This window comes from Ailuropoda melanoleuca, unplaced genomic scaffold, assembly GCF_002007445.2.
Source record: "Ailuropoda melanoleuca isolate Jingjing unplaced genomic scaffold, ASM200744v2 unplaced-scaffold2139, whole genome shotgun sequence".
Taxonomy (NCBI): domain Eukaryota; kingdom Metazoa; phylum Chordata; class Mammalia; order Carnivora; family Ursidae; genus Ailuropoda; species Ailuropoda melanoleuca.
Window position 1 is genome coordinate 42013 of NW_023190937.1, and position 11682 is coordinate 53694.

An 11682-nucleotide genomic window follows, 5' to 3' on the forward strand; every position below is an offset into this window, starting at 1 on the left:
TTAAAAGTTCCACAGGAAAGAAATAGGAATGGATACTCCATAATGGTTCTATTCCCTCAGGGGTCCAAGGTCCAGAGATTACTTTTATGTTGACCAGTGGGTGAATGGTGTTGGAAACCTGAGTAGAAAAAAAAATGACTATTGCTAGACAAATAAATCAAATATAAATGGAATGAGAGCTGGATAATATAAATCTTCTAACAAATAACCCCCCAGGCACTGAGAAATATCCCATTATCAAAACTACACAACTCTATTCTGATTCATCTCTCACTAGATAGTGTACCATGGACAGTGTAACTTTCTTCATCATTTCTCAGGTTGAGATTTGAGGCTGAAGAAGGGCAAGTGGCTTGTTCATGAGTGGAATGTGCAGAATGTACTGGCAGGTGCTCCTTTTCCCCTCCTACGGTTTGCTTACACCTGTGGACCTGACCCTCCATATGGCATGTAGGGAAACACCTGAGGTGATTGACAAGCTGGTGGGTTTCAACGTTGCATGTTCATCAGCACAAACAAGTATGGGTGGGACCATGGCAGCCCTCAGGTAGGGTAGAGCCCAGCACCAACCGCCAACTCCCAGCAGATGTTTCCATTGGTGTCAGCAGTGACGCTTTCCTAACAGTAGAGAGATCCTCAGAAGTTGATGCCTGGCAGAGGGCACAAAAGGAAGGGCCCCAAGTCTTGCATGGTCACAAAGATATAGTCCTGGAATTGTGGAAACACAGAAGGTCCAGGAACTCACATACCTGAAGTTTTCAGGAGATCTTTCTCTTCTGGGTGAATCAGGCATAAAAACTGAAATTCTTGACCTTCAGAAAATACATGTCAAAGTGTTTGAGTCTATTCAGGTAAGCTCTGCTGCCCAAGGATGCAAAGTATCTAGAATGAAGTGTCAGAGCAGAGGGGGTGAGGAGAGGAAGGTATAGGAAGCATATTTGCATGCAGGCCACACCCTCCTGAGGCAGGGAGGGGGAGGAGATAATAGAGGTATGGGAGAGACAAGCCTGGGATTGGGGGTCTCAGAAGGCAGTGCTGTTCAGGAGTCACCACCATGGCCTGGACTCTGGTCTTTCTCGGTCTCCTCACTCAGGGATCAGGTGAGGTCCCCAGGGAAGGGTCCATGGGGACATCTAAGCTGATCGTTTCTCTCCTCTTCAGTTTCACCTGAGGCCCCAGCACAGAGCTAATGATTACATTTATCTTTTTTTTAGGTTCCTGGGCCAAGTCTGCCCTGACTCAGCCAGCTTCAGTGTCCGGGGCTCTGGGACAGACAGTTACCATTTCTTGTACTGGAACCAGCAATGACATTGGAAGTTATAATGCTGTCTCCTGGCATCAACAGTATCCTGGCATGGCCCCAAAAACTCTGATTTACAGAGTAAATAATCGGCCATCAGGTATCCCTGATCGCTTCTCTGGCTCCAAGTCTGGCAACACAGCTTCCCTGACCATCTCTGGACTCCAGGCTGAGGATGAGGCTGAGTATTACTGTGCCTCATATAGAAGTGGTAACACTTATCACAGTGGTCTAAGTTCATTGGGAAGTAAAACCAAAAACTCTTCCATTCTCACATCCTCCCTCCTTGCTCAGAAGATGCTTCCTCAATCCTAACCATGTATAGAGGGGGCTTCATGCAATATGGCCTTGAGAATTCAGTTCTCTCTCAGGTTGTCTTCATCCTGGATTGTAGTAAAATGGAACAAGAACCCTTGTGGATTGTCTGGGGAATTGTCAGTCTCTTTGTTCCTTGACATGTTCGCAGAAGATAGTCTTCCCAATCCTCAATGGCAGGAAGAGAGGGATAAAGAGAACTGTGCTCTGTATAATTTTCACAGTTCTCAGGAACATCCTTATTTTAAATGACAGCCTCTCACTCCTGTTAGTCCAGGTGGGAATCATTTATCCAGAAATGACCAGAAATGACCTTGTTTTACTCAACTCAGTGTCCACCATACTCTAGTCAACATGACTAGTGGGATATTGTTCTGCATGTCAGTGTTTGAGAAACAGCAACTCACTGAACAGCTGAAGATCTAGCTGAAGGAATGAGGAGAAAAGGAAGATGTTGTTTTTCCAGTGTCCCTTCTTGTGGACCCCATTTCAAGGAAGTTGAGCAGGGGATTTGGCGTTGAGACTCTATGGTATGTAGAAGCTCCCCTCCCCTCAGAACAATGAATCCCTATCCTGGATTCACCCCTGTCTCCCTGAGAGGGTTGGTTCTTTCCAACATGGTTCCATTTTTCACCTGGGAACAGAAGGCTTCTCTCCATTCCTCAGGGATCCCTGCTGTATCTGATTTTCATTAGGAGTCAGTCCAAGTTCTACCTGGTATCCCAGTTATGACAAATCACTAAATACACATACATATCATATATATCCAAATATTCTCTATCCTTAATTGAAACTTGTGTAGACCACAGAAAACATGTTTCAATAACCAATTGATCTCAGTTTGCCAGAATTTTCCTAGATTTAGTAGTGAAAGTGCCACGTCCTAGCAGTGCCCTCACTCTGGGGCAATTCAGGATGCAAGTTCAGCTTGCCTGAGAACTCAGTCTCTCTCATTCTGTTCTCTCCCTTAGTTAATTTTCCAAATCTCTTCCCAGTTACCTCCATTCTTCCTCCAATAAATGCTCAATACCTTCATGTGTTAATCATCCACTCTGGGAATTTGCCACAACGGACACCTAAGCATTTGGATCAAGTCACAGTGGGAAGGAACATTTGCTTTTGAAGACACAGGATAAAGACCTGAGTTAGTCCCTCATGTTTGTGGACAGACTATATCTGCCTGTTGGATTTGTCTCATTGTGGAGAAAACCTGTAGGAGGTAGAGGGGCCACTGTCTGTATATTCTCTGTGGTATCTGGCATAAGTGTGCTTCCACACTGGAATGACATCAATAGGACCTTTAGCAAATATTGACAGTGCATAGGAGGGTAGGAGGCACCATTGCCTCTTCTAATGAGTCTTTTAAAGGTGGGGCCACAATATGTTTCTGAGAAAGTATTTAGCGTGTTAATTATAGATCACCTTACAGAAATATCCTGCGTTTAGATATTGTGTGAACAGGATGGCTCCAATATGACATAAAGGGGCTGCTGTAGCCCTTTGTGTCTTGAGTATGTGGAGACTCAAGTTGTAGGAACAGCCTCTTGGGTATTCTGAAACGGTGAAGCAGTATACACTTAAATACTTTTATGAAAAGATGAGAGAGTGGTCGCTACTTTCAAAATTAGGTAAAATTGGTGTACGAGATTTTATTAGTTTTAGGTTGAGAGAGGACACTTTTTAAAACATGTTTCTTAATTAAGAAATTTATGAACTTTAGAGAAAGAGAGACAAAATGAGACAGAAAGCACGAGTGGGGAGAGGGTGAAGGAGAGGGAGAAGCATATTCCCTCTGAGCAGTGAGTCTGACCCAGGGCTTCATCCCAGAACCCTGGATCATGAACTGAGCCAATGGCAGACCCTTAACTGACTGAGCCACCTAGGTGCCTCTTAAAAAATATTTTTTAAGTTTTTGAAAAGTGGTCTCCACACCCAACATGGTGTTGAAACTTATGAACCTGATCAAGAGTCACACGCTCTACTGACTGAGCCAGCCATGTAAACTTAATGAGATTACTTTTGATACAGATGAATTGAAATATTCTAAGTGTCTATATGATCTAAACATCCAGTGGTGTATTTCTGTTCAATGCAATCAGGGAATCAACACCTCCACTCAATTCTCATTGATGAGTTCATAGAATTTCTCATTAAGTGCCAGTCATTTTCCTGGGCATCATTTCTGCATTTTCTTATTTTAAAATTGCTTGTGTATAAGGAATCATCATCTTTCATTTGCCTTATAAAGTGAGATGCTGGGTATTGATTTTTATATGTTTAATCACATTAGCTAGGGTTTTTATTGAATCATAAAGATATTGTGTGCGTGTGGTCATTTTGTCACTTTTGGGTGATTGTGGGATTTATTGTTTGAATATCATGTCTTATTGTATGGACACAAAAATCCAAAGGGTTTGAAATCAATCAGCGGCTCCTGCCTTTTGCAGAGGGAGAGCGGAATTATTTTCCTGTTACTAACAGAACACAGAACAGAAGCAACCGGTTCATTGTAAAGTTCAGGGTTTACTTTCTGCAAGAAGTGCCTGAGAACCTGAAAATTCTCAGGAACCTCTCCAAAGTGATTGCAAGGGACAACTATCCAGTCAATGAGGCTACAAAGTCATGGGCAGATGTCCAGGTGATTGACTTATGAAAAAGTCAATTTTTGGTATTTTATACATAGCAACCATTTGGTATTGTATAAAATAATAGACACTGTTATCTAAATTCTCTCGGAAAGTATACTACTTGAAAATTTAAAACACACAAGAATGACTGTGATTGTCAAAACCAAATCTATCACCTCTAGCAATGACCCTTTTCCTTCTGCCCCAATCGCTGAGGCCACGAGGTAGCGAACTGGTCCAACCCTTAGGCCAGGATGTCATCTCCCTTGTGCTCTGAGAAATACCTGTTAAAGATATGTGAATAGTGACACTTAAATGGTTTCTTTAGAACATCCACACTGCGTAGAATTCCTAATCTGTTTCCTGAGGGGACATTTCTGTGGTGGCAAGGACCAGTCAGCCTCAACAGAATTTCCCCTTTATTTTTTTAATATTTTTTTATATATTCATTCATTCATCCATTCATTTAATTATTATTTGTTTTTACAAGGAGGCTTTTTTAACTTTTTTATTTTTTCTAGTAATTTTTTATTATGTTATGTAGGTCACCATACAACAAGGAGGCTTTTTAAATAAAGCATTTAGGGTCACTTCGGTGGCTCAGTCATTAAGTGTCTACGTTGGCTCAGGGCATGATCCCGGCATTCTGGGATCGAGCCCCGCATCAGACTCCTCTAATGGGAGCCTGCTTCTTCCGATCCCACTTCCCCTGCTTGTGTTCCCTCTCTCGCTGGCTGTCTCTCTCTCTGTCAAATAAATAAATAAAATATTTAATAAATAAATAAATAAATAAACAGAGCATTTAAATTAGAAGTTCTTTTATGTATATGTTTTTCTGTCTATATATTGAATATCAAAATTTTCCTTACATGACTTCATGCTGTGTATTATTAAGCTCGGTCTTTGGAAGAACAAGTAGAGCTTTTTTTTTTTTTAATAGAATATGTTACCCACATTTTAATACTAATAATTATTGAAGCTTCCCCCTTTAAACTGTGTTGCTTAGAAAGCACATTAGGTCAGGCATCTCCTTCTAGATGGAGAGGAATTTACCTCAGGAAGGTGCACAGCTCTGAGGTAAGTTAGTCTTTCTGCAGAGAAGATTAAGACAAGAATGAATTTCTGTCCAATGGACTCAACAGAGAAATGTACTCTGATGAGAGGTCCCTGAAGTTGAGTCCTTTAGAGTAATCCTGACCCCAGTTCCCTTCTAACAGATCCACAAACACTGGAGAACAAAATCATGGTTTTCTTTAGGTTATCCTCAATGCTAACTGAGTTCTCTATCCTTCTGCAATAATTTTGATATCAACATCAAGAGAAACCAATCCTTTCTCTCTCAATGCCATTGTACTCATCCAGACTTCCTTCAGGGGTTGGTTTTATTTGACCTCTAACCCAAGAACTGTCACACTATCAGGAACCCTGTGACAAGGCTGTGGAGGAAGAAACTCTACCTGGTCTTGAGAGGCGGGTCCAAGCCACCTGGTGTGGTAGGTGACCTATTCCATTCCTGAAGAAGATGGAGACAAAGACAAATGAACTCTAATGCATTGAAGAGGGACCTAGGGACCTGGTAGTGACTGGAGGGGTAGAAGGAAGGAGGAGAAGGATAATATGAAGGATTCCAGCTCTCACCCATCTGCCTTCCCTGGTGCTGGAGTTGCAACATCCGTGGCCACTAAGGGGAAGCATGGACCTGGATTTTGGGAAGGTCATGGCTGTGATTTACCCTGACCTGCATGAAGTCCCAAGAGCTGATTCTTCTTGAGTCCTGCAAGGAAGGACCACGTGAGATGGTTGATTCAAATCTATTGTGTCTCAATAAGTTCTTACTTAAAATCCAACAAACACCCCCAGGCCTCAGGCTCAGAGCCTTGTGATGAAGGTAACCAAAAGATACATGAGAACCCACCTTACTGAGGTGGAGAGGAAGACTGTGAGACATGTGAACAACTCCAGCTCCGTTTTTGGTGCTTACAAAGAAAGAGTGACACTCTTCTAATTTCAGCCCTTCTGGATTTTTTCCAACCTTCAAAGCACACAGCACAAAGGTAAGTTCTGGGATTATTAGTCAAATACATGGGGACTCTCACAGTAGGAACTAAGGGACATTCCAAGTCTGGCTCCAATTCCTAGACAGTGACATGCACTCTGACTTAGATAATCCCTATCAAAATGTTTTAACCCTTCATCGAAGTGCTTCTGCTTTAGATGCAGAAATTTCTAGAATGAAGGGTCAGATAGGAGGAAGTAAGGAGAGGCTGGTGGGAAGCATAATTGCTTGAAGACCCCTCGCATTCTGAGGCAGGGGGAAGGTATAACAGAGTTGTGGGGGAGCCAGGCCCGGGGTTAGGGCTCAGAAGGCAGTGCCTTTGGGACCATCTCCACCATGGCCTGGATTCAGGTCTTCCTCACCCTCTTCACCTGGGGCACATGGAGCCTCCAGGAAGGACCACAGGGACATCTGGGCTGGTATTTTGTCTTCTTTTCCTCAGTTTCTTGGAGGCCCCAGCACTGATCTCATGAGAGTGTGTTACTTTGAGTTAAGGGCCACTCATTTTCCATTTCATCTGTTCTGGATATTTTATCTTTCTTTTTTTCCACTTTCTATAGTTATGGAAGCATCTTGCATCATTCAACCTGAATGATAAGGATCTTGGCTTTAATTTTTGTTTTTATTTACTTTAGCTTTATTGATTATCAGTTATTAATCATATTTGTGAAAATGGCCACTTTGCTGCTATTTAGGGCAGTCTTGCTTCTTATTTGTATTTCATGCTTTCTTTTGAGGTCACAAAATGCAGAATAATAAAAACAATAGTGTTCCCTGCACCATGATGACCTGAATTTGTTCTAACAGAGTATGAATTGTACTAACAGAACATAGATCAGAATAAATTCAGCTCCCGTAAGTACCACATAAGAAGAACCTGGACACCTGGATTGTACCCAGGGAACCTCTCTATAGCGATCTCAGGAGGCAATGATCTAATCTACAAGACTACTAACTGACCCTGAAAAATAACTGATGGATTTAAGAGGTCATTAAGTGGTTATTATTTTACCATTTTATTATTATCTCAGTAATACACATCATTAATTCTGAAGTAATATAGGACACGTAAGTTCAAAACACTCATGAACAATGGATTCAAATAAGATTTCCTTTTCCACACCTCCATGTACACCAATTATTTCCTTCCACCTTTGACCAAGGCATCACTTCTTTTGTGCTCTTCAACAGTCTCTCTTGGGGTATGACCAAAGACACTAAAATAGATTTATCAAAACATTCACACTCTAGAAATATGCCCATTTTCTGAGTGTACATTCCCATTTCTGTTCTCACAAGGATTGTCAGCCTTGACTTGAGACTTTGCCACAAACCAATCTCTTTTAGAAAACATCTGAGTCAATGGGATAGGCTGGTGATGGGTAGTAAGGAGGGCACATATTGCATGGTGCACTGGGTGTTACACGCACCTAATGAATCATCGAACTTTACATCAAAAAACCAGGGATGAACTGTATGGTGACTAACATAATATAATAAAAAAATATTATTATAAAAAAAAGAAAACATGATAGGTCAAAAATCCCTTTGTGGATGAAAAGAGTTTACTTCACAAGACACACAGCTCTGAGTGGGAATTCCTTTCAATATGCACTAAGGGATAGGATGAAGAATGTTCAAGTCTCTGTGAGCCATAGACACACTCTCTGCAGAATTGTCTGGGGAGAGTCACAGCTTGTGCTCTGTGTCATATGACTCCAGAAGGTAACTCTTTCAAACGCCTCAACAGGAGAACAGAGGCTGAAGGAGATGCCTACTCAGTACAATGGCCACAACTCTCAGGAAAATCCTCACTTTACATGCCTCCATCTCCTACACCAGTGCAGATTGGCCTAGAGAAAAGACGCTTGAATTCTCATTGACTTACTCTCCTCTCTATCGTGCTGCAATCAAGAGGACCCTCCTTGAACACTGTCAGCAACCTCTTTGACCTTGTCTGCAATCACTTCCTGCTAGACATAATTAAGGGCAAGGGAACTAAAAAGAAGACTGAACTCTTCAGATCTCATCAAGATAAAAGTCTTTTGGACAGCAAAGGAAACCATTGAGAAAACTAAAAGAGTATCTACAGAATGGGAGAATATATTTGCAAATGTCTTATCAGATAAGGGTAGTATCCAAAATATATCAAGAACTTATCAAACTCAGCACCCCAAAAACAAATAATCCGGTCAAGAAATGCAGGAAACAACAGATGTTGGCAAGGATTCCGAGAAAGTGTAACCCTATTACACTGTTGGTGGGAACACAAGCTGGTGCACCCACTCTGGAAAACAATCTGCAGGTTCCTCTAAAACTTTAAAAAGGAGTTGCCCTACGACCCAGCAATTGTACTACTAGGTATTATTCCAAAGATACAAATGTAGTGCTCTGAAGGGGCACCTGCACCCCAGTGTTTATAGTAGCAATGTCCACAGTAGCCAAACTATGGAATGAGCCCAGATGTCCATTGACAGAGGAATGGATAAAGAGGATGTGGTTTATAAATGTGTACATACACACACATATAAAATAGAATATTACTCAGCCATCAAAAGTATGAAATCTTTCCATTTGCAAGGATGGTTGAAACTAGAAGTTATCTGGGTGAGTAAAGTGAGTCAATCAGTGAAAGACAATTTTCATGCGATTTAAATCATATGTGGAATTTAAGATACAGAACAGAATCAGATGGGAAGAGAGGGAAAATAAAATAAGACAAAATCCGAGAGGGAGACAAGCCATGAGAGACTCTTAACTACAGGAAACAAACTGAGGGTTGCTGGAAGGGAGGTGGATAATGGGATGGGGTAACTGGGTGATGGGCATTGAGGAGGGCACCTGATGTAATGAGCACTGGATGTTATATGCAACTTATGAAGCACTTAACACTACCTCTGAAACTAATTATACATTATATGTTAATTAATTGAATTTAAATTTTAAAAAGGAAAAAAAAATAAAAACAAGTCTACATCTTTTAACGAAATTAAAGGAATTACAGGGAAAAGAATGACGACCCTCCTTGCTGGGTTAATTCAGGGAAACAGAGGCAGGAGGAGGAAGAGATGCCTTTGGAGGGGCCAGGGGGCTGGTATTGAACAGAGAGTGCAAGGAAGCTGGAATAGAGGAACACAGGAGAGAATTGCTGATCCCACTGAACGATCATCATTGGTCCTTGGGTTGTAACATGTCTGACCATCATGGGGCACCATGGAAATGGATTTAGGGAAGGTCATTAATGTGCTTTACCCCGACCTTTAGATTTCCCAAGAGCTGATTCCTCCTGAGTGCTTCAGAAGAGGACCACGTGTGAGGGGTGATCCAAATCTATTCTGTCTCAATAAGTTCTTACTCGAAAGTCCAACAAACACCTCCAGTCCTCAGACTCAGAGCCCTGTGAGGAAGGGGACCAAAAGAGGCATGATAANAGAGAACCCATTTTAGTGAGGAGGAGAGGAAGGCTGTGAGACATGTGTACAACTCCAGCTGTTTTTGGTGCCTACAAAAGAAAGAGTGAATCTTTCCTAATTCCAGCCTTTCGTGGCCATATTCTCATCCTCGATCCACACGGCACGAAGGATAAGTTCTGGGATAATTTGTCAACTGAATGGGGATACTCACAGTAAGAACTAAGGGGCATTCCAAGTGTGGCTCCATTTCCTAGGAACTAACATGAGCTATGTCCTAGAAAAATCCATGTCAACATGTTTTTATCCTTCAGCTATGTCCTGCTGCTCTGGAATGGAAAAGTCTAAAATGGAAAAATCTAAAATGCAGTTTCTATATTCTCACCTCAAGAAGCTGGAACAGCAACAGAGGGACAGGCCTAACCCACTCACAAGGAAGGAGTTGACCAAAATTAGAACAGAAATCAATCAATTAGAAACCAGAAGTACAGTAGAGCAAATAAACATGACGAGGAGCTGGTTCTTTGAGAGAATCAATAAAATTGGCAGACCACTGGCAAAACTTATCCAAAAACAAAGAGAAAGGACCGAGATAATTAAAATTATGACTGAAAAGGGAGAGGTCATGACCAACAACATTGAAATTGGAAGGATTATTAGAAATTTTTATCAACAGCTATATGCCAAAAACTAAGCAATCTGGAAGAGATGGAGGCCTTCCTGGAAACCTATAAACTACCAAGACTGAAACAGGAAGAAATAGATTTCTTAAACAGGCCAATTAACTATGAAGAAATTGAGTCAGTGATAAACAACCTTCCAAATAATAAAACTCCAGGCCCAGACGGTTTTCCTGGGGAATTCTACCAAACATTCAAAGAAGAAATAATACCTATTCTCCTAAAGCTATTTCAAAAAATAGAAACAGAAGGAAAGCTACAAAAATCATTCTATGAGGCTAATATTACCTTGGTCCCCAAACCAGGCAAAGACCCCCTCAAAAAGGGGAATTACAGACCAATTTCCCTAATGAATATGGACGCCAAAATCCTCAACAAGATCCTTGCTAATAGAATCCAACAGTACATTAAAAGGATTATCCATCATGACCAAGTGGGATTCATACCTGGGATGCAAGCATGGTTCAACACTCGCAAATCAATCAATGTGATACATCATATCAACAAGAAAAGACTCAAGAACCATATGATCCTCTCAATTGATGCAGAAAAAGCATTTGACAAAATACAGCATCCTTTCCTGATTAAAACCCTTCAGAGTGTAGGAATAGAGGGTACATTTCTCAATCTCATAAAAGCCATCTATGAAAAGCCTACTGCAAATATTATTCTCAATGGGGAAAAGCTGGAAGCCTTTCCCTTAAGATCAGGAACACGACAAGGATGCCCACTCTCGCCACTATTATTCAACATAGTACTAGAAGTCCTTGCAACAGCAATCAGACGACAGAAATGGATCAAAGGTATCCAAAACGGCAAAGAAGAAGTCAAACTGTCTCTCATGACGGATGACATGATATGGAATTATGGAAAACCCAAAGGAATCCACTCCCAAACTATTAGAAGTTATAGAACAATTCAGTAATGTGGCAGGATACAAAATCAATGCCCAGAAATCAGTTGCATTTCTATACACGAATAACGAGACTGAAGAAAGAGAAATTAGGGAATCCATCCCATTTACCATAGCACCAAAAACCATACGTTAACTTGGAATTAACTTAACCAGAGATGTAAAGGACCTATATTCTAGAAACTATAGATCACTTTTGAAAGATATTGAGGAAGACATAAAAAGATGGAAAAATATTCCATGCTCATGGATTGGAAGAATTAACATAGTTAAAATGTCCATACTACCCAGAGCAATCTACACTTTCAATGCTATCCCGATCAAAATACCGAGGACATTTTTCAAAGAACTGGAACAAATAGTCCTTAAATTTGTATGGAA

At 41.1% G+C, this 11682-nt stretch overlaps 1 gene segment (V, D, J or C); it reads left to right on the top strand.

Annotated features, from left to right (window-relative positions):
• The first annotated feature begins 1012 nt into the window (after nt 1–1012).
• LOC105235063 lies at nt 1013–1615 on the top strand. The segment is given in 2 exon segments: nt 1013–1100; nt 1215–1615. Coding segments are annotated over 2 exon segments (447 nt in total).
• Nucleotides 1616–11682: the final 10067 nt, after the last annotated feature.